General features: G+C 52.9%; 1 protein-coding gene across 9 annotated transcripts in view; it reads left to right on the forward strand.

Moving 5' to 3' along the window:
• The window catches only part of CELSR1 (cadherin EGF LAG seven-pass G-type receptor 1), a 190065-nt gene that overhangs the window by 122119 nt on the left and 44578 nt on the right, over positions 1-23368 (forward strand). For all 9 annotated transcript variants that reach the window (XM_045363426.3, XM_045363428.3, XM_045363427.3 and 6 more), the window contains exons 6-9: positions 14047-14204; positions 16137-16300; positions 16811-16936; positions 17515-17681. In XM_045363426.3, the coding sequence (XP_045219361.2) occupies positions 14047-14204; positions 16137-16300; positions 16811-16936; positions 17515-17681 (615 nt within the window). The remainder of the gene's footprint in view (positions 1-14046; positions 14205-16136; positions 16301-16810; positions 16937-17514; positions 17682-23368) is intronic.

Here is a 23368-nt window from a genome sequence, read left to right on the forward strand (position 1 = left end):
CAGGCTGGAGTGCAGTGGCACGATCTCAGCTCACTGCAACCTCCACATCCTGGGTTCAAGTGATTCTCCTGCCTCAGGCTCCCGAGTAGCTGGGATTACAGGCACGTACCACCACGCTCGGCTAATTTTATATTTTTAGTAGAGAAGGGGTTTCACCACGTTGGTCAGGCTGGTCTCGAACTCCTGACCTCAAGTGATCCATCCACCTTGGGCTCTCAAAGTGTTGCGATTACAGGCGTGAGCCACTGCACCCAGCCTTTATGACATTCTTAATATGACAAAATAACAATGGAAAACAGAGTAGTGGTTGCCTGGTATTGGGCTGGGGACAGGAGGGAAGTGGATGTGGCTATGACAGGACCACAGGCAGGGTCCTTGCAGTGATGGAACGTTCTGTCTCGACTGTGTCAGTGTCTGTACCTGGGTTTGATATTACACTATCTTTTTGCAGGGTGTTTCCATGGATGGAAACTGTAAGGGGTACATGGGATCTCTCTGTATTATTTTTTACAATTGCATGTACATCTAAACTTGTCTCAAAATAGAAAGTTTCATCAAAATAACTTTGAGGCCAGACACGGTGGCTCACGCCTGTAACCCCAGCACTTTGGGAGGCTGAGGTGGGAGGATTGCTTGAGCCCAGGAGTTCAAGATCAGCCTGGGCAACATAGAGAGAACACATTTCGTCAAAATATGAAGTAAAAAAAAAAAATTAGCCGGGTGTGTGGTGCACGTGCCTGTGGTCTTGGGAGGCTGAGGAGGATCACTTAGGCCTGGAAGGTCGAGGCTGCGGTGAGCCATGATTGTACCAGTGCACTCCAACCTGGGTGAAAGAGTGAGACTCTTGTCTCAAAAAAAAAAAATTTTAAGATTTAAAATATATGCTGGTATATACATATGTTTTTTTCTGAAGGATAACTCTAAGCTCTCTAAAACAACAAACCTGTGTTTTTTTGTTTGTTTTGAGATGGAGTCTCACTCTGTCACCTAGGCTGGTGCAATCTCGGCTCACTGCAACCTCCACCTCCCGGGTTCGAGCAATTCTTCTGCCTCAGCCTCCCGAATGGCTGGGATTACAGGCGGCCACCACCACGCCTGGCTAATTTTTGTATTTTTAGTAGAGATGGGATTTCACCACGTTGGCCAGGCTGGTCTCGAACTCCTGACCTCAGGTGATCCACCCGCCTCGGCCTCCCAAAGTGCTGGGATTATAGGCATGAGCCACCGCACCCGGCCCAAACTTGTTAATAGTTCTCATCGGACAGCTGTTTCAAGGTCACAAACTGCCTAAAGCATGGAGTCTTAATCAGGTATTTATTATTCCTCATGATGTAGTGGTTTGGCTGCTGGTTCTTCTGGTCTATGCAATTCAGCCAGGGCTGTGTGAAGGCCTCACTCATATGACCTGGCCCTTAGCCATGGCGGCTGGGGCCTCTCATCTTGCAGCAGGCTAGCCTGGCTGTTCACCTGGTGGCAGGGGGTTCCTAGCAGCCAGAGAGGGTGAGTCCCAGTGCACGGCGCTTTCCAGGACTTCTCTCCTGTCCTTGTGCCCTGATGTCCCGTTGCCCAGGTCGTGTGGCCAAGCCCAGCCTCTAGGGTAGAGACATGGACCACTGGTGGCAAGAGCCAGGAGGTGGCATTGCAGAGGCCAGACGTGCAGTGCAGGAGGTATCGTGGCGGCCCTCATGGCAAAGGTGGATACCAAGGGAAGAAGGATGCAAAGCGAGGTAGATTTCATGTTCCTTTTAGGCCCTTCTGTGCCTTCTTACATGCACTTGAGTTATTCTTTGTATTTAAAAAAATAATACAGCAGTTCTCTGGGTCATGGGATTATGAGCCATTTTTGTTTTTTTCTTTTAAATATTCTGTTTAAAAAAATCATTGGAGGGCCAGGCATGGTGGCTCATGCCTATAATCCTAGCACTTTGGGAGGCTGAGGCAGGCAGATCACTTGAAGTCAGGAGTTCAAAACTAGCCTGGCCAACATGGTAAAACCCCGTCTCTACTAAAAAATACAAAAAAATTAGCCAGGCGTGGTGGCAGGTGCCTGTAATGTCAGCTACTTGGGAGGCTGAGGCAGAGAATCACTTGAACCTGGGAGGTGGAGGTTGCAGTGAGCCAAGACCGCACTGCTGCACTCCAGCCTGGGTGACAGAGTGAGACTCCGTCTCAAATATAAAACAAAAAATAATAAAAAGATAATTGGATTTATAGAATATGTAAGATAAAGAAGCTAAACTTTTACAAAGTTAATTAAGCCTTGCAAAGTGTATAAAATCCTTACGATAAAGGAGGCAGCCACGCAGGCTCGTGATTTTGCCCCCATGTGGCCTTGTTGGCTTTGCTTCTGTCTCATAGGAAGTTGCATGTTTCAGAGGAGGGAATGGGGATACTCCCCAGGTGTTCTGTGGCTGCGTGAAAGGTCACGCCCTCCCTGGCTTCTCCAGCCCCAGCAGGTGTTCCTTAAACCCAGTAGTGGGGCCTCTGCGAAGGCAGTCGGCACATGGTCCCGTCGGGTGGTGAAGTCTGCAGCCACTGCCTTTACTTACCCTGCATCTCGGACTCAGGATGTTCCTGCCTCTTTGGGCCCAAGTAATGGGGGCATAGAAGCTGACAGAGGGGCCTTCGGGTGGCCAGCGAGCCCTGCCAGAAAGGTGGTGCGGGGCCCTGCCTGCAGGCGCTGTGGCAGGTGTGGGTGCCCCGCTGCTGGTGTGCGATGTGACAGAAATAGATAAGTCACTTGGTTTCCGTTCCCAAACATGGGCCTGGTCAGGTGGTAGAAAGTCACTTGTTCCCAGGGGCAGGCGTCGCCCCACCCTGGGCCTTTGTATTGCAGAACCCTGTTATGGAAAGTCGCCCCAGGGCTGGGGCAGCCCTCAGTTTCACGCCCGGTTGAGGTTGCTTCCTGTCTGGCATCATAGCCACTGTCCTCCAGCCTGTGTCTCACCTGCATCCTTCCCACCCCACCCGGCCCCTCACTGCTGGGGCTCTGGGATGCCCTGCCCCGTGGCTGCCTCCCTCCCCTCTCTGGGCTCCCAGCCCTTCCTGCCTCTGCCCCCCAGCACCTCGGCAGGGAAGGCGGTGGTGGCCGAAGGGTACTGACTGATGTCCTGTCTTGTGCGTGTGTCCCCCACGTGATCCTCATGTCAGCTCCTGGAGGAGGTGCTGTTGCTGTTTCTCAGATGAGGAAACTGAGGCACAGAGTAGATGACGGGAGGGCCAGGGTTAGGCAGAGCCACGGACCCAGCATCTCTCACCCACCTGTGTATTCGCTGCTCTGGGACGTACCATCCCAGGGCTGTCGTGTTTTCCTGCCGTGACCATCCCTGGGCCCCACCTTCTCCCTGTCTTTTCCAAGCACTTCCATGCTCTCTCCCCCAACTCAGCCATCTCCCCACCTTCATCTTATCACATGGATTCTGAGCATGTCACCCCTTAGTGGCTTGCAGACCAGGAGGGAGGGGAGGCTGGTCAGAAAGGTCATCAGGGCAAGAGGAGGCAGGGGACTGACCACAGGAGGAAGGGGGTCCTGTGGGCCCAGATCAAGGACGGAGAGGGGACTATCAGGTCTTAACAGGAGCAGGCCATGGTTTTGTGTGAGCATGTGTTAGTGTGCAAGCTGCAGGTATGCACAAAGTGAGTGTGCACAGTGAGTATATTGTACAAGCAAGCTTGAGCACGAGTGTGGGTGAGCATGTGTGCACACAAGTGTGTGCTAGTATGAATGAGTATGGACATGTGACTGCCCGTGTGTGTGCACATGCAAGTATGAATGACATGTGAGTGGGTGTCCACATGTGAGTGTGCATGTGTGTGAGTGTACCTGGGCGAGTGGGCACCTGGGTGAGTACGCATGTGAGTGCGGATGTGTGCATGTGTGAATAAGCACACGTGTAAATGTGGGTGAGTGCACATTTGAGTGTGGGTGAGCATGGGGTAAATGTGCATGTGTGCATGAGTAGGTGAGTGCATGAGTGCACACGTGAGTGCACATGAGTGGCTAGGTGTGCCTATATGAGTGCACCCGTGTGAGTGGGTGAGTGCACATGTGTGGGTGAGGGCACATTTGGTGTGGGTGAATGTATATGTGAGTGAATGTGGATGAGTATGCACGAGTGTGGGTAAGTGTGCACATATGAGTATGAGTGCGTGTGGGGGAGGGCAGATTTGAGTGTTCGGGTGAGTGTATATGTGAATGAATGTGGATGAGTATGCACAAGTGTGGGTAAGTGTGCACATATGAGTATGAGTGCGTGTGGGGGAGGGTACATTTGAGTGTGCGGGTGAGTGTATATGTGAATGAATGTGGATGAGTATGCACGAGTGTGGGTAAGTGTGCACATATGAGTATGAGTGCGTGTGGGGGAGGGCAGATTTGAGTGTTCGGGTGAGTGTATATGTGAATGAATGTGGATGAGTATGCACAAGTGTGAGTAAGTGTGCACATATGAGTATGAGTGCGTGTGGGGGAGGGCAGATTTGAGTGTTCGGGTGAGTGTATATGTGAATGAATGTGGATGAGTATGCACAAGTGTGGGTAAGTGTGCACATATGAGTATGAGTGCGTGTGGGGGAGGGTACATTTGAGTGTTCGGGTGAGTGTATATGTGAATGAATGTGGATGAGTATGCACAAGTGTGGGTAAGTGTGCACATATGAGTATGAGTGCGTGTGGGGGAGGGTACATTTGAGTGTGCGGGTGAGTGTATATGTGAATGAATGTGGAGTATGCACGAGTGTGGGTAAGTGCACATATGAGTATGAGTGCGTGTGGGGGAGGGCACATTTGAGTGTGTGGGTGAGTGTATATGTCAGTGTGAATGTGGATGAGTATGCACGAGTGTGGGTAAGTGCACATGTATGAGTGTGCGTGTGGGTGAGGGCACATTTGAGTGTGAATGTGGGTAACTGCACGTGGGTTTGAGTATGCACGATTGGGTGAGTGCACGTGTTCGTGGGTGAGTGTGCGTGAGTGTGGGTAAGTGCATGTGTGAGCATATGAATAAGTGCACATGAATGTGAGTGACGGCACGTGTATGGGAGTGTGCATGTGGGTGTGAGTGTGGGTATGGACGTGAGCGTGGGTAAGTGTGCACAAGTATAAGTGCATGTGTATGGGTGAGGGCACACGAGTGTGAGTGGTGAATGTGCACATGTGGGTTTGAGTATGCACGAGTGTGGGTGAGTGAACACATGAGTGTGAGTGGGCAGGTGGGCATGTGGGTTTGAGTATGTACGAGTGTGGGTGAATGAACAGGAGTGTGAATGGGCGAGTGTGTACATTTCTGGTAAGCGTTTTCTCCTTGCTCAGAAAAGTCGTTTTGGCGGGAACTGTAGCCCACCTGCCATCCTTCCTGAAGCTTTGTCCTGTTTTTCCCGGGACACTCAGGCTACTGTGTTGTGGGGGGCTGAGCTCAGAGGCCCCATCCCAGGCACTCTGTCCCCGTGCCCGTGTGGAGGAGGCCCCAGGAGGCTGCAGCTCAGAAGTGTGCTCTCCCCTTGTCTTGCTTGTCAGGATTTCTGCAGCTGGGAGTAGCAGTAGGATTTAGATGCCTCCCGTGCGTAGATGAACATGAATTAGATGAACGTGAATGAGCTGCTCACTGGGTGCTGGAGGGTCGCTCAGTTTGTACCAAGCAATTTTTTGTCTATAAAACCCCCAAGACAGGGAACGTGTTGCTTTCCAATAAGGCGCTGTATCTCACTGCATGTTGGCCCTTCATTTGTCATTGGCAAGCAGACCCCCCTTGGAGTGAATCCCCATAAATTCCCAGGCTCCCAGAACACCTGGGGGGGCAGCCTGGCTGCAGAGGGGACCTGGTCCCGGTGGCTGAGCCCCAAAGGGGCAGGGCTGAGATGCCCCTGGCTTCCTCCCGCGGAACTGGAGGCTTTGGTCAAGGGTCTGGCTCAGTGGGGGCTGGCACAGTGCCCTGCTGGATCATTTCCAGAACAAAATTAACTACCACGGGGATCATGGAGCCCTGGAGGAGGAGCTTATCTCCGTCCGGCGCTGAGCACGCATGCCCAGAGGACTCCTGCCTCCGGACCCACGGTTCTTGCATTTCCAAATGTACTGTACGTCCATCAGGAAAGCACAGAGCTTCTCGCTTTTGTCTTTGGCCAGAATCGTCAGGGAAACTGGGGTTAGACCCCCTTGCCTGAGAAATAAAAGGCTTTGGTGTGATTTTTTAAGAATCTGCAGGTGTGGCCGGGCGCGGTGGCTCAAGCCTGTAATCCCAGCACTTTGGGAGGCCGAGATGGGCGGATCACAAGGTCAGGAGATCTAGACCATCCTGGCTAACATGGTGAAACCCCGTCTCTACTAAAAATACAAAAAACTAGCCGGGCGAGGTGGCGGGCGCCTGTAGTCCCAGCTACTCGAAAGGCTGAGGCAGGAGAATGGCGTAAACCCGGGAAGCGGAGCTTGCAGTGAGCTGAGATCCAGCCACTGCACTCCAGCCTGGGCGACAGAGCGAGACTCCGTCTCAAAAAAAAAAAAAAAAAAAAAGAATCTGCAGGTGACCAGTTGGTTCTGACCTTTGTCGAAAACTTTTCTGATGCTCCACAATAAGCCTAATAGTACTCTGCATCACTTTGTTGGGTAGTTGAGTAAATGGAGGAAATGACGTGCCAGTGACAGAACTCCGAGCTGCAGGTGACTGTGTGTCTCAGCTCCTGGGGAAGACCCTGCGGGTTCAGCAGAGAGGTTAATTACATGAGCTGCTTAATTGCTTCTTTTTCCTTTAAAAATGTAAAAATCAACTTTATTATTTTATTATTTTTATTTATTTATTTATTTATTTTGAGACGGAATCGTGCTCTGTCACCCAGGCTGGAGTGCAGTGACGCGATCTCAGCTCACTGCAACCTCCGCCTCCCGGGTTCAAGCGATTCTCCATCTCAGCCACCCAGGTAGCTGGGATTGCAGGCCCCCACCACCATGCCTGGCTAATTTTTTTTGTATTTTTTTTTTTTAGTAGAGATGGGGTTTCACCTTGTTGGCCAGGCTAGTTTCAAACTCCTGACTGCAAGCGATCCGCCCACCTCGGCCTCCCAAAGTGCTAGGATTACAGGCGTGAGCCACTGCGTTCAGCCCCTGTATTATGTTATTTTAATATAGGGAAGTGTTCAAACAGCAAAACTTGAGAGAACCACTTGCACGTCATCTTTTTCGAGAAATAACAATAGCAGCAGACATGGCTGCAGGCACTTCACACATATAGTTCATTTCATCCCATGAGTAAGATGTTATTTTTACCCCCAGTTGTACAGCCAAGTCCTGGCATGTGGGGAAGTCTTGTGACTTTCCCAAGTAGGGGCGGGATATGAACCCTTGGCTTTAAGGAGGTCATGTTCGTTGGAAGCTGTGGTCACTGCTGTCCTGTGAGCCCCTGCCAGCCTTGGGTCCACCCAGCTGGACCCTGAGTTGAGAACGAGGATGATAGTAACATCAGCCACACCAGTTCAGACAGTGCAAAGAGTTTCAGATCTGTCCTTTCGTTTCATTCCCAAACAGCCCTAGAGATAGCAGCTGTGCACTTACACACTTTCTAGAAGAGCCTGCCTAGGCTCATAGAGTATGTCTTCTGCCCTGGGTCCCTGGCAGGTGAGGGATTCAGGAGCACCTGTCCCACTCAGCTGGAGCTGGGCAGAGGAACTCAAGGTCCCCTTACAACCTGGGATAGTGTGGAGCCGCCCTCCCCACCGGGTGGCCCAGTGGCTCAGTTGGGCTTCCAGACGGTTTGCTGCTCGCAGCCCTGGGGGGATGCCGCACCCTTTGAGCCAGGTCATCAAAGGCAGCCGGCAGTCCCTGTGTAGAGGGTGGCTACCCGGCGGAACACGGTCCTGTTACCTGCCTGGGGGTATTGGGACCCCCCAGGAAGTAGCAGCTCGGTCTGAGGTTTGCATTCTGGCAAAGTCCTGTCTGAGGCTCCTGGGAGTCCGGCTTGAATTCTGGAAGGTTGCGTGCATCTGCATGAATTTGCTCCTCGTGACCCTTCCCACCACTTTCCCAAGCAGCTTCAGAGAACTGTGGTGACTGCCTCCAAGGGAGGGCTTGTCGTCTCTGTGCCAGAACTGGCACAGGGTCTTGCCCACATTTCCTGGGGCATTTGTCGGCCAGTCAGGCCTGAACCTTGTCATCTTGAGAAATGACAGCATGGACCGTTCAGCGCCGCAGTGTGACTCTGTGCAGACATTCCTGAGGTCCAGCCATCTGTGAATTCTTTGATATGAAAGTTGGTTAATCATTTCTGACACAGAGCATGAATTCATTCATTTCCTAAGACGTGCCCCTCCCACCCCCACACCGCCTTCCCCTGCCACCTTCCCCAGCATCGAAACCGTACCCCCACCGGCCTCCCAGTGCAGAATCGTCTGCAGCAGGTTAAAAGGCTGGAGAAATGTGAGCACTTCGTAAGGACCAAACGCTTTTGTGCGCACACAAAAACTCCCTGCACTGCGTAGAGCGGCTGAGTGGAAGCCAAGGGGGAGGGCTGCACGCAGGGAAGAAAATACCTTGAAGGAAAAGAAGAGGAGGCTGGACCCCAGGGATGACTCCTGCAGCAGGAATCCGGATCTGCACAGCCTGGTGCCTCTGGGCCACTCCTTGCAGTGCTCAGCGGCATCATAGGTTTTTTCTCAGGTGGCGACAGGAGTGAGATGTGGTCTTTCCTCACTAGCTCTGTTTCTGCCTGCCCCAGGGAGCCTGTGCCGGCCAGGGTGCCCGCTGAGGGGTGTAGAGGCACCATAGGCAGTCCCTGCTTTCTCCAGTTGCTGTGCGCGCTGCCTGCCTTGCTCGGCCTGAGTGACCAGGTCCAGCTACTGAGCTTTACGTCCTGGAATCGAGGCCTGGGAATTGAGGCCTTTCCCACAAGGGGTGTTGGTGCAGGGGTTGGGGGGGTCCTCTGGGTCAGGCCGGCTGCTGCGCAGTACCCAGCTGAGCCCTGGGAGGGCGGGTGCCGGGCGCTGGTGCCTCCACCGTGCTGGCCTTGGCCTATCCTGTGCCTGGAGCCTTCCAACACAAGAATTGAGAAAAAACTCAGATACGACCATGTGGCCCTCTTCATTCCCACACTGTCTTTTTCTTTTGTATAAATATGTGGCAGACTTAAAAAATTCCTCTTAGAAATGTGAGGGGGCGGTTCGTCTGTCTTATTCCTTATCTCCCCGACCCGTATCATTCATCATCGGCTGCGACCCAGCCAAGCCACCGAGTGCTTTTCCTGGCCAGATGCTGCCACGCCAGTGCCCTGCGGAAGCTGCTTGAGCCGCTTTCTCCGTGTAAAACTCAGAGGCGGACGCGCCGCCCCACATTCTGGAGCTATTACCACCAGGTAGTCTCTTCTGTGCTGCCGCCTCGTGCTCCACGCCAGCCTTTCAGCGGAGACGCGCTTTGTCTCCCTTTGACAAAAATGGAGGACCTGAGCCCACACACACCTGCTGTTGTCTTCACCTATCCCCATTCAAGCCGCCTGTGTAATTGTCTGCGCACCTCTCCACCCCTCCCGGAGAATGTTCACCTCTCTGCGGTTTATCACTCGTAGCCGCCTGGCAGGAAGGTCAAATAATGCATTTTCTCTCCATGTCAGAGGGAAAAATTGAAAGGATCTTCCCAAAAGTTCTTCAGGTGGAGAGTGGCAGGTGGCTGGGGAGGGGAGGATGCAAACCTAGGAATTTTTTTTTTTTTTTTTTTTTTTGCCTTATTGAGGTGAAGTTCACATAGCATAAAATTAAGTTTTAAAGTGGCATTTAGTATATTCACAGTATTGTGCCATACCGCCTCTATTGAGGTCTAAATTATTTTCATGCCATCAATTGACCAATAGTAACTTTTAAAAAAATAATAAAATATTTTCATCACCCAGGCTGGGTGCGGTGACTCACACCTGTAATCCCAGCACTTTGGGAGGCCGAGGCGGGTGGATCACTTGAGGTCAGGAGTTCGAGACCAGCCTGGCCAACATGGGAAAACCCCGTCTCTACTAAAAATTCAAAAATTAGCCAGGTGTGGTGGTGCACACCTGTAGTCCCAGTTACTTGGGAGGCTAAGGCGGGAGAATTGTTTGAACCTGGGAGGCGGAGGTTGCAGTGAGCTGAGATCTCGCCATGGCACTCCAACCTGAGCAACAGAGCGAGATGCCACCTCAAAAGAAGTATTTTCATCACCCCATACCATTAGCAGTCACCTCCCCATCCTCCTCCCCGAGCCCCTGGTAATACCTGTCTGCTCTGTGTCTGTGGATGTGCCTGTCCTGGACATTGTGTAGAAATGGAGTTGCATGGTGTGTGGGCTTTCGTGTCTGGCTGCTTTCACCGAGTGCGATGTGTTCCGGGACCCCTGTGCCGTCGTGTGTCAGCACTTTGTACCTTTCGGTGGCTGGGATTCCGGTGCAGGGAAGGGGCACAGTTTGTCCACTCATCTACTGATGGACATCTAGGTGGTTTCCACTTTTTCTGAATTGTAAATAGCAACGCCATCAACACTCATGAACTGGTTTTTGAGTTCCTGTTTTCAGTTCTGTTGGGTATACGCCTGGGGAGGTGGTGCTGGGTCATGTAGTAGTTCTGCGTTCAATGCTTTGGGGAAGCCCGCCCGTGCATCTCAAGTCACCCACAGCACCGTGTCCATGCACTCCCTGCCGCCCCGTCACTTGCTGGCCTCAACTGCAGAGTGGACGGTCAGACTGCGCGTTAAACCCACACTCACCGAGAGGCGGGAGAGTGGACGGTCAGCCTGCGCGTTAAACCCACACTCACCGAGAGGCGGGAGAGTGGACGGTCAGCCTGCGCTTTAAACCCACACTCACCGAGAGGCGGGAGAGTGGACGGTCAGACTGCGCGTTAAACCCACACTCACCGAGAGGCGGGAGAGTGGACGGTCAGCCTGCGCGTTAAACCCACACTCACCGAGAGGCGAGAGAGTGGACGGTCAGCCTGCGCGTTAAACCCACACTCACTGAGAGGCGGGCATCTTAAACCAGGGCCCCACTCAGCACCTATCCTGGGGCGGCAGGAGAGGGATGGGCCATCGGGAGTCTGTGATTGCTTCTCCGAGCAGCGGGGACCTCAGACCCCACAAGTCCCCCCGCTCCTCCGTGCAGCCCTCCTGCTGGTTGTTCCAGTCTCCACCTGAGAACATTCGGCTCTTTCATCAAAAGTGCTGTTACTTTTGACCCAGTGGCTGCTGGTGGGTCTCTCTGGGAGTCAGAACCGAGCAGCACTTGCTGGGTGCTGTCTATCAGAGACCATTTCCTAAACGCCCTCTGCCTGCTGCTCTGATTCACGAAGGCCAGACTGAACTCGGGTGTCCTAGCAGTGGGCGTCTCACATGAGTCCGTGCCACTCGAAAAACAAGCATGGACTGTAGTGGTTTTGTCTTTTGCCTCCAACTTTCTTTATCCTGCTGTTTTTGCTTGAATGCGTAGCTCTGAGCCGTTGATTACTAGCAGCAGTTTACAACAACTGCAGTTTTGTAAACAGCAGCTTAGTTTCATGAAAGCCTTCCCAGTGTAAATGCTACTTACGCCCTTCCTCCAGAAGTCTCACGCCCAGCCCCAAAAATGTAAATTATAAGTTGTAAAGATAATGTGGGGCTCACACAGTGGGGGAGGTTCTTCTTTCCCTGGGACTGCACCTCACATTTAGGCATCCCATAATGGACACTTCCACGCATTTTCAAAGTGGGCCGAGTTACAGATGATTTTTAATGCACTCACCTATCTGTTACTTAACCAAAAGTGAAATCTTTAAGGAGACAAGCTTATCAGACCTTGTGATTTCATCAGCTGATGTAAAAGAAAAATGAAAAAGGTGATCCGGCCGGGCGCGGTGGCTCACGCCTGTAATCCCAGCACTTTGGGAGGCTGAGACGGGCGGATCACGAGGTCAGGAGATCGAGACCATCCTGGCTAACACGGTGAAACCCCGTCTCTACTAAAAATACAAAAAAAAAAAAAAAAAAAAAAAGCCGGGCGTAGTGGCGGGTGCCTGTAGTCCCAGCTACTTGGGAGGCTGAGGCAGGAGAATGGCGTGAACCCGGGAGGCGGAGCTTGCAGTGAGCCGAGATCGCTCCACTGCACTCCAGCCTGGGCGACTGAGCAAGACTCCGTCTCAAAAAAAAAAAAGAGGAAAAAAAAGAAAAAGGTGACCCCTGCACTCAAATACCAGGGGTCATGGTAGAAGCCTCGCTTGGATTGACAGAGAAGGGTGTGTGGGAAACTCGTGTATCTCTGTTGCTATCACCCTCAATTCCCTGTAACACAGACAGGATGTGTGTTCTAATAGTAAATCATTATCTTGCACAAAAAGAAATTGAGGTACGGTGATGGGTCTCATCTGCCTTAGATGATTGGATAAGAGGGAGTAGAAACCTCAGCTGGGGTGGCCACATACAGTCGTGCAGGCTGCCCACTGCACAACTCCAGGCAGGGTGCGTGCTGCCTGGGTGTCCAGGGTCCCCTGAAGTCCTGCAACTTGGCCATCTGGCTGAGCTCCTGTTTCCAGTTCTGTGTGTCCTGCCTTTCTGCCTAGTTTCCCTGATCAAATAGATACTTTGTTCCTATTAAAAACTGAAGATTTATTTTTGAATGAACTATGTGGTGGTGATTTTCCTATTAAAAGGCACTGAGGATGATTTAATTAAATTCCACGTTTTTACAACGATCTATTTCCAAGTTTTATAAAGAAGCATGAGATTGTATCATGCTGTAAACTCAAACTGACCCCAGAACTATCAAGAGGAGGCACTGAACCCATCCTTTAGAGGGGTGGTGGGAGGGGCCCTGCTGCGACTGGAAGAAAAGGTTCTCTCTGGGGTGGAGGGGGAGGCTCTGCTGCGCATTGTGTGCCGATTGCGGGGCATGGTGGTGCTTCCCTGGCGATCTCCTGGCTCATCGTCACGGCCACCCGCGGGATGTAGGTCTTGCTATTCAGGTTGAGCAGATGAAGGACATTCTGTTGCCTGTTCCGGTTGGAGCTGGCACCAACTGGGTTTCTGGAACTTTGAGACCCACGTGAGATCTTTGAGATCCATCCGTGGCCGCATGGATCGTGCAGGGCTGGTGCTGCTTTTCCTCCTGGAAGGGCGTCTGAGCTGGCTGGGTGGATATGCTCCATGTCCTGGGAGGGGCTGACCAGGAGGTGAGACCTGTGAGGGCTGCCTGGGGAAAGTGGGCTCGTCCCCAGATGGCGAACCACAGTCTCTTCGAGAAGGGAGAGGTTTCACCTGAGGTCACTGATTCAGAAGAACTCTTGTACCCAGCCCTGGAACGTGCTTCTGGCCCAGAGAGGGAGCTCCACGCCTTAGAGGGGAGATGTGGGGCCGTCTGCGGGCCGGGCAGCAGCCTCCTGGTATCTGTACTCCAGGAGCATGAGCCTGGCCAGGCGCCATGGTCAAGAGGACACCCCCAGAAGAGCAGAAGCGGGTGTTCACAGGAGGGGCCCCGGGGCTTGGGTGTTGGCTGCTGTCTTCATTTTCTGGGGCCACCGTCACAAAGTACCATGGATAGGGTGGCTCAAACAACAGACACGATTCTCTCTCAGTCTGGCGCTTAGAAGTCAAGGTGTGGGCAGGGCTGTGCCTCCTCCGAAGGCTCAAGGGGAGGACCCTTCCTGCCTTGTCCTAGGTGTTGGTGATCCAGGTGGCCCTTGGCTTATAAACAGCTGCTCCAGCAGCTGCCTCCACAGTCACGCGGCTTCTCCCCTGCGTGCCTTTGCGTCTCAGCATCTGTCCTCTTAAGAGGACACCAGTCATCTTGGATCAGGGCCTGCCTACTCCAGGACGTCTGCATCTTAGTTAATTCCATCGGCACCAGCTCTTTGTCCAGACCAGGCCACATTCTGAGATTCTGCGAAGCAGAACTTGAGAGGACACCAAGCAGCCCAGCACAGCTAGTTTAGGAAACTAAAGGCCAGGGGCTCCTCATCCCTTGTCCACCTGCTGCCCACCCAATGCTGTGTCCTCCCCGCTCTATGAGTGACAGGTACGCCTGCTGAGGGCCCTGGCGGGGAAAGTGCTGATGCTCTCTGTGCTTTCTCCTCTTACAGCCCAACATCGGCCACCTGGGCCTGCCCCACGGGCCATCCGGGGAGAAGATGGCCGTGGTGACGGTGGATGATTGTGACACAACCATGGCTGTGCGCTTTGGAAAGGACATCGGGAACTACAGCTGCGCTGCCCAGGGCACTCAGACCGGCTCCAAGAAGTGAGCATCCCAGGAGGGGTGGCCCTGGGGGTCCGCACCCCCAAACATGCTCACCCTGCAGCCTTCCCAGAGCAGGGCCCCATGCAGGCACTCTGGGTGCAGTACCCTGGCGACCTCAGTCCAGGCTGGAGTCAGACTCCCTCTGCATGGTTGGAGCACCTTCCCTCTGACATGTTAGAACCTTCTAGAATAAGTCTCCCTAAGTATGTGTCAAGATTGGCCAGGCTGACCCCAGGGTTGTGATAGCCAGCTTACAGACCCAGAGACAGTCTCTGGCCCTGTCTCCACGGATCACTGGCTTTGTCCCTGCAAATTCTGGCACCTGGGACTCCAGGAGTCTGTTAAGTGGAGCACTGTGTCAGCCAGCTGGTCCCAGAGGCTTACTTTTTTTTTGTCGTTTTATTTTTTTCTGAGATGGGGTCTCACTCTGTTGCCCAGGCTGGAGTACAGTGGCACAATCCTAGCTCACTGAAGCCTTGACCTTCTGGGCTCAAACCATCCTCCTGCCACAGCCTCCCGAGTAGCTGGGACCACAGGCACACACCACCACACCCAGCTAACTTTTTAAATTTTTTATAGAGACGAGGTCTCCCTGTGTTGCCCAGGCTGGTCTTGAACTCCTGGGCTCAAGCGGTTCTCTGACCCTGGCCTCCTGAAGTGCTGGGATTACATGAACAAACCACTAAATAACCACAGAATAACGAATCACTGTTTTGAAGATCATATAGATAGCCCTAATACATCCTTTTTTTTTTTTTTTTTTTTTTTGAGACGGAGTCTCGCCCTGTCGCCGAGGCTGGAGTACAGGGGTGCAATCTCGGCTCACTGCAAGCTCCGCCCCCCGGGTTCACGCCATTCTCCTGCCTCAGCCTCCTGAGTAGCTGGGACTACAGGCGCCCGCCACTACGCCCAGCTAGTTTTTTGTATTTTTAGTAGAGACGGGGTTTCACTGTGTTAGCCAGGATGGTCTCGATCTCCTGACCTTGTGATCCGCCCGCCTCGGCCTCCCAAAGTGCTGGGATTACAGGCGTGAGCCACCGCGCCCAGCCTGATACATCCTTTTTTGAAGATCATATAGATAGCCCTGATGCATCCTGATGGGGGCCCGCGGGCAATCCCTTACCTGTTCTGTTCTGTTCTGTCTGATCTCGCCCGCCTGGGATGGAGGCGGGATGGTGCTCTTTTGCTGGGAAGCAAACTGTGCACTGGAGAGGTCACAGCCCTTGCCTGAGTTTGCACCGCCTCTGGGGTGCCTCCAGGGTTCTCATTTTCTTTTTTTTGAAACGGAGTCTCACTGTCGCCAGGCTGGAGTGCAGTGGCGTGATCTTGGATCACTGCAACCTCCACCTCCCGGGTTCAAGCGATTCTCCTGCCTCAGCCTCCCGAGTAGCTGGGGCTAACAGGCGTGCGCCACCACGCCCAGCTAATTTTTGTATTTTTAGTAGAGACCATCCTTTTGGCCAGGATGGTATTGATCTCTTGACCTCATGATCTGCCCACCTCAGCCTCCCAAAGTGCTGGAATTACAGGTGTGAGCCACCATGCCCAGCCAGGGTTCTCATTTTCTTCTGGCCTCCCTTCAAGTCCCTTCCTTTTCCTGGAAGGTCTCAGAGGCCAAAGTAAAATGTAGTCCCTGCTGGCCTTGACCTGTGCTCCCTGCGCTCACATCTTGTCTAGGTGTGGACCAACCTGGGTGGGCGGGGCTTGGTGGTCACTGGTGAGTGTGAAAGACCCAGATCGTCAGGACGGAACGCAAGCGTGAGCAAACACAGCACCAGACACAGGAGCCCCCTCTGATTCTGGCCTCTGCCCTCCTGCCTGCTTGGTTTCTGAAGTAGTTATGGTGGCAGAGGATACACAGAGGCAACTGCAGAGCCCAGCCCGCTGTGGCGCCGCTGCCCGGACATCACAGAAGATGGTTTACCTCCCCAGGTCCCTGGATCTGACTGGTCCTCTGCTCCTGGGTGGCGTCCCCAACCTACCAGAAGACTTCCCAGTGCACAACCGGCAGTTTGTGGGCTGCATGCGGAACCTGTCAGTCGACGGCAAAAATGTGGACATGGCTGGATTCATCGCCAACAATGGCACCAGGGAAGGTACGGGTGGCCATCAGGGCATTGGGGCCACCACAGAGGCATCTGGCTGCATATCGGCAGCCACACAGGGGTCACTCCTTGCAGATCCCTGGGGAGCCGTCTTTTTCTTAGAAATGTCTGTGTCCAGCTGTGGGAAGCTCCTGGGATGGAACCCGGAGTCCAGGCTTGCCAGATGTGCAGCTCCGCAGTTTCTGCAGTTTGGAGTTGCTTTGGCTCTGCTGGCCCAGCCAGCTAACCTGAGGCACACATGATCCTAGGGTCTTGCATGTGTCACCAGGTGACCGGGCCAGCTGCCGTGATGGCCTGGAGCCCTCGCGTCTCCAAACGTGGTCAGTGCGTTCAGCACCTTCTCAGTTCCCATGTTCCTGCCATTGCCAGGGATGGTCAGACCTAGTCTGACTTCTGTCCAGCCCCGTGTCCATTCCATCGTGGTTTCCCACACCACGTCTGGCACCGGGGACCCCTGGCGGTTCCTCGAGTCAGGCCCTGCCGCACGCTCTGTGTTGCCAGGCTGTGCCGCTCGGAGGAACTTCTGCGACGGGAGGCGCTGTCAGAACGGGGGCACCTGTGTCAACAGGTGGAACATGTATCTGTGTGAGTGTCCGCTCCGATTTGGCGGGAAGAACTGCGAGCAAGGTGAGTGGCTGGCATCGTCCGTCCCCCCGGTCGTGGCGGCCTGGGAAGCATTGCTCCTTGATGTGCCCGGGACCACTGTGAGGGGGTTTCACGTCCGGCTCCGGCAGCCACTGGCAGCGTATGCTGCGTTTACTGTGGACTCACTGCCCTCTCCAAGAGACTGTCCCCTGCAGAGACCCCGTCCCCAGTCTCTCAGGTGTGGGGTGGGACAGGTAGGCTGGGCCAGCAGGGCCCAACCCTAGCACCCCCAGCCACTGAGCCCAGGGATCCTGAACCCGCTCCCATCTGCCTCCTGTCAAGCCTGAGAGCCCCTTGCCGCGCCCATCTGCGGCTGGGAGTCTGTAGGTCTTCATGCTTCCCAGGAGGGAGGTTTATGTCCCAGGGTTGGCTTCTGTGGAGCCCACGTGGCTGACTGCGAGGGCTGGATGCGTCATAGAGGGGAGGCTCAGACCAGCCTTCGTGTTAAAGTGAAAAAGGTCCAGGCCCATCCTGCAGGCCCATCCCCCACCCATGCAGCCAAGAGTCTGCGGCCGCGTGATTTCAGGAGACACCTGAGGTCCCCGGGCCTGTGTCCGCAGCCATGCCCCACCCCCAGCTCTTCAGCGGTGAGAGTGTCGTGTCCTGGAGCGACCTGAACGTCATCATCTCTGTGCCCTGGTACCTGGGGCTCATGTTCCGGACCCGGAAGGAGGACAGCGTTCTGATGGAGGCCACCAGCGGCGGGCCCACCAGCTTTCGCCTCCAGGTGACTGGGGCCCCGTGCCACGAGGCATCTGCTAGGTGGGTGCCCGAGGGAGGGACCCAGGCGCTGGGCTTCCTGGTGCACACTGGGGCACTTGCTGCTCGCCCTTCCTCTGGCGCCCACCCCTGGGGTTCTCTGAAGAGGAGGAGGGGGAGTATGAGCTCTTTCTTTCCTCCGGGAGGCGGAGATGGAGTGAGTGAGCATGGGACTGGACCAACCTCAGGGCCCAGCAGAGCTCAGATGAGGTGCGTGGCAACTCTGGTCTCCCTCTAGCCTGAGGGTTTGGCTGGAGCGTGGGCACTGCAGAGCTGAGGGAGGTGCCGAACCTTCAGGCGGAAACAATGGGCCTCACCAGTTAAAGTGGCAGCCAGGTGCAGGCCGGGGTGGTGGCTCATGCCTGTAATCCCAACACTTTGGGAGGCCGAAGCAGGAGGATCACCTGAGGTCAGGAGTTCAAGACCAGCCTGGCCAACATGGTGAAACCCCGTCTCTACTAAAACTACAAAAAAATTAGCCAGGCGTGCTGGTGGGTGCTTTTTGATCAGGGTCTAACTGAAAACTACCCGGGAGGCTGAGGCAGGGGAATCGCTTGAATCTGGGAGGCGGAGGTTGCAGTGACCAGAGAACGTGCCACTGCACTCCAGCCTGGGCGACAAGACTGAGACTCCATCTCAAAAAGAAAAAAAAGAGCTGCGGCCAGGAGGTGGTTGGCACCAATGCACGTCCACCGTCTCCCGGAGCTTGGCTCAGCCCGGAGATGCCTAAAGCCCGGCGTGGTCGCTGTCTGCATGTTTTCTCTGTCTTGTTGGTCTTTACTGTTTTGTTTGTTTGAAACAGAAGTTTATTTGTTAGATAAAAATTATGAACAGCTTTTAGCAGGTGATTTGAATGCACTCTTTCCTCCGGTTTCCTGCGCTACAGTTTCCGCTCGCATCTTCCATGCTCCGTAGACACTTTGTTTGGGAAACAGTTATGAGCCCTGTCTTCTCTCATCGGGCTGCCCTTCTGCCACACCCTGGAGACTCCACCGCATGAGGCAGCCACGGGGACCCTCTCCGGGAGGGCTCCTGGCCCTCGGCTTGCCCTCTTGCCCTTCTGCCTGTACATCTCAAGGTCATTCCCGTCTGTAGTGATGGTGGGGCATGGGCGCTCTCCAGCTGCTGTGACCCTTTCTGATCAGGGTCTAGCTCTGAAAACTCACTGGGCAATTCTGCCTCCTAAAAAGCTCCCTTTATGTCTCTCCTTAGACCTAATTCTCATACCCTGGCACGGGAGTGGCCCGTGGGAGTCGGGCCTGAGCAGGGCACTCTGTCTTGATTTGACAGATTCGTAACTGGGTTATTCTTTCCTTCTTCCTAGGTTTTTTGTTTTTTGTTTTTTGTTTTTTTTTGAGATGGAGTTTTGCTCTTGTTGCCCAGGCTGGAGTGCAGTGATGCAACCTCGACTCACTGCAACTTCTGCCTCCCAGGTTCAAGCGATTCTCCTGCCTCAGCCTCCACAGTAGCTGGGATTACAGGAGCTTACCACCACACCCGGCCAAATTTGTTGTGTTTTTAATAGAGATGGGGTTTTGCCATGTTGCTCAGGCTGGTCTCAAACTCCTGACCTCAGGTGATCCACCCACCTCAGCCTCCTAAAGTGCTGGGATTACAGGCGTGACTCCTAGGCTTTTTTTCCAAGTTTGTATACATGTGTGTGTGCGCGTATCTCTGTGCAAGTGTGTGTGTGTGTGTCAGTGTGTATGTGCATGTGTGCGCATCTATATGTGTGTCTCTCTATGCATGTACATTTGTGCATGTCTCAGTGCATGTGGCTATATATGTATGCATGTGCCTGCATGTGATGAGACCTGGGTGCACACGGTCTCAGAGCAGCACTGACTTCCTTCTGGTTGTTCATTATCTCTGACCAGAGTGAGCCTGGGGCGCCCTCCTGCCCTCCCTTCAGCGCACAGAGACTCTGCCCTTGGGTTAGCCTCCTCTCCTGCCTTGGGGTTGGCGACATGGGAACACTCACCCTGTCCTCCCAGGATGACCCCCCCCCCAGGCTCCTGCGGTCAGGAAGTGCCTCCCAAAGTGGGGTCTGCGCCAGCTGCGTGTCCTCTGCTGTCAGCTGTGTGCCGTGCGGAGCCATGCCTTGTTGCCTTTCCTCCTCTGGACTCTGGGCCTTCTTATGCTGCCCAGTGTGTCCTGGACACCATCCCCCATCAGGGGAGGCTGGGCTGGGGTCAGATGGTGAGAGGTGAGATGGATTTTATGGAGTGCCTGCTCCAAGCTCTCGTTCCACACAGGGGAAACTGAGGCGTAGAGGCTCTTCACTCTGGACCCCATGGTTCTTTTACTGCCCAGGTTCCTGGGACGGCCACAGGCCCCTCTCTGTCACCCCTATGGGCAGCCCATCTAGAAACGGTTCTGTATAGCCAAGATTGGCATGAGGGTTGGTGGGGAGACAGAGGGGCTGCCTGGCACATGCCCTCGCTGCCGTAAGTGCCTGGTTGGAGGGTGGCGGAGGCAGGACCGAGAGTGCTCCCGGCAGGCTGGTGGAGGTCAGTCCCTCGGCAGATCAGTGAGGGCTCAGGAGACAGGTCGGGGCTGGGGCAGGGGCTCAGGTCTGGACAGGGAGCCTCCTGTTCCTCCTGGTCACAGCTCGGGAGCATTTTCCAGCACAGACCGCTCGGATTGCCTGGAAGGTGCGGCCTGCACCAGGGATGATTATAGCTGGCCTGTGGGCTCTTGTTAAACTTGTCATTTCATGAGTCTCCCAGGCAGCCCCAGAAGCTTCCTTCAGGCCAAAACTTGGCAAGCGCAGTGCTGCCCGGGGATGGTATTTTCTATGTGGTGGGTTCACTGTCAGAACAAATTAAATTGGCTGTTTGGATGCAGGTGATGAATTGGAGCTTCCAAGTTGTCATTTGGCAGTGGGGTCTCTGTCGGAAAAACATGCGCTTTCAGTAGGAACGGCACTGGAAGCCACAGACTCTGTGCTGTTTGCGTAATTACATCATGGAGAGCTCATCCAAAAATCAGGAGTTTTGCCAGGGACTACAGCCAGCCCTCCCTGTGGAAGTCTGGGTGGCTGGAAGGATGTTACAGACCCCAGTGGGCACCTAGAAGGCCCACAGGGCAGCTCCCAGAGGCCGGTCAGCCGCGTGTTACCGAAGGTTCTGGAGGATTTCTCCTTGCCACCATCAGCTTGCAGGCCTCCTGTGGGCCTGTGAGTCTGTAAAGCAGCGGTTTGGGTGTTCCTCCAAGGATGTGCCCTGCTCCCCTGCCACTGTGGTGTGGGACAAGTAAGACTCCATTGTCATCCCACAGCCCAAGCAATTTGGATAATTGCTCTCGGGCACCCAGAATCCACCCACCTTGTCAGGTGGGTTAACCTTGTAATTGCTGAATGCCTCTCGGACCGAGAGCTGGGGACACGCCTAAGAGAGGAGGCAGTTATCACCCGTGAAACAGGTTCATTCTGTGGATATCACTTTTGTTTGTAGACATAACGCCACTTTTATCGCTGGTCTGCTCACTTTGGAGTTTTTAAAGCAAGAACAATGCAAGAGAATGGCAAAGGAAATTAATAAGCTAACTTCTGTAGAACAAAAGAAAACAAAATGGACGCCAGACGTGGTGGCTCACGCCTGTAATCCCAGCACTTTGGGAGGCCGAGGCGGGTGGATCACCTGAGGTCAGGAGTTCGAGACCAGCCCGGCCAACATGGGGAAACCCTGTCTCTACTAAAAATACAAAAATTAGCTGGGCGTGGTGGTGCATACCTGTAGTCCCAGCTACTTGGGAGGCTGAAGCAGGAGAATCACTTGAACCCGGGAGGCAGAGGTTGCAGTGAGCCAAGATTGAGCCACGATTGAGCCACGGCACTCCAGCCTGGGCGATGAGAGCGAAACTCTGTCTCAAAAAAAAAAAAAAAAATAGAAAAAGGTGAAAAGTTATCTTCTTAAAATAACTATCAGACCAGGTACAGTGGCTCTTGGATGTAATCCCACTACTTTGGGAGGCCAAGGCAGGTGGATCACCTGAGGTCGGGAGTTCAAGACCAGCTTGGCCATCATGGAGAAACCTCGTTTATACTAAAAATACAAAAAGTAGCCAGGTGTGCGACTAATGTTTTTTTTTGTGTCCTCCCCCAAACAAAAAACCCCCAAACTATCGATAGAGACCAAAAATTGAAATACAGTTTTAGTTACATAACCTTTACAACTGGTTAAAACCTGTATCCTGTTTTCTCTCATGAATTTATCTTAGACTGATGTGATATTTAGAAGTAGATTTCTAGGTTAGCAAGCATGTAGCATTTTCTTTTTTCTTTTGAGTTGGAGTCTCGCTCTGTCTCTCAGGCTGGAGTGCAGTAGTGTGATCTTTGCTCACTGCAACCTCTGCCTCCCAGTTTCAAGTGATTCTCCTACCTTGGCCTCCCGAGTAGCTGGGATTACAGGTGTGTGCCCCATTAGCCCCATCACCACGCCCGGCTAATTTTTTTATTTTTAGTAGAGACAGGTTTTCACCATATTGGCCAGGCTGGTCTCCAACTCCTGACCTCAGGTGATCTACCTGCCTCGATCTGCCAAAGTGCTGGTACTTCAGGCATGAGCCACCGTGCCCAGCCTCATGTAGCATTTTCTAGTAAATCATTTTGGTATTGTTTTTAGCGTAATTGCAGGTCAAAGAACTTATACCATGTGGTTTCAGAACTTCGAAATGTGGTTTACAGCCCAGATCTAGTCGTTTTTTTTTTTTCTTTTCGAGGCGGAGTTTCATTCTGTCACCAGGCTGGAGTGCAATGGTGCAATCTCAGCTCGCTGCAGCCTCCACCTCCCAGGTTCAAGTGATTCTCCTGCCTCAACCTCCTGAATAGCTGGAATTATAGATGCCTGCCACCACATCCAGATAATTTTTGTATTTTTAGTAGAGACGGGGTTTCACCATGTAGGCCATGCTGGTCTCGATCCCCTGACCTCAGGTGATCTGTCCGCCTCAGCCTCCCAAAGTGTTGGGATTAGAGTCTGGAGCCACCGTGCCCGGCCTCTAGCCGGTTTTGTACACATACCACTATATGCTCTGCAGTTGTTATCCATAATATTCTGTATATATCAAGTAGGTAAAGTTTGTTGACTGTGGTATTCAAATATTCTTTATCATTATTGGTTTTAATTTTTTTTTTGTCTTTGTCTTCTCACTTATTGAGAGAAGTTAGTTACAGGTCTCCTACCTTGACTGTAGATTTGTCTATTACTTCTCTTAGTAATCTTGATTTTTACTATATAGATTTTGAGGCCAGGTTCTTAGGTGCCTACAAATTTAGAGTTGATTTATCTTCAAATCAAATTGACTCGGTTATCATTATGAAATTCCTCTTCCTTCTGTAGTAAGGATTTCTGCCTTAAATCTACTTTGGCTCATATTAACATAGCTATACCATTTTTCTTTTGGTTGGTATTTATATGATGTATTTTCTTCTATCCTTTTACTGTCAACATTTTCTGTATCCTTATATTTCAGGTAGAATATAAGCAGTGTGCTAATAGTTGTTTTTCTAAAATCTAGGCTTTTTTTTTCAGTTATCTTTAAGTATGAGCATCTTAGTTACAACCTTGTTTTCTGATTCTTCTTACATGTATTTAAACATGGCCATTTGACCCTTATCTCTGTAACACCTACACCCAGAAGTAAGTCTAATGG

This window comes from Macaca fascicularis, chromosome 10 (assembly GCF_037993035.2).
Source record: "Macaca fascicularis isolate 582-1 chromosome 10, T2T-MFA8v1.1".
Classification (NCBI taxonomy): Eukaryota; Metazoa; Chordata; class Mammalia; order Primates; family Cercopithecidae; genus Macaca; species Macaca fascicularis.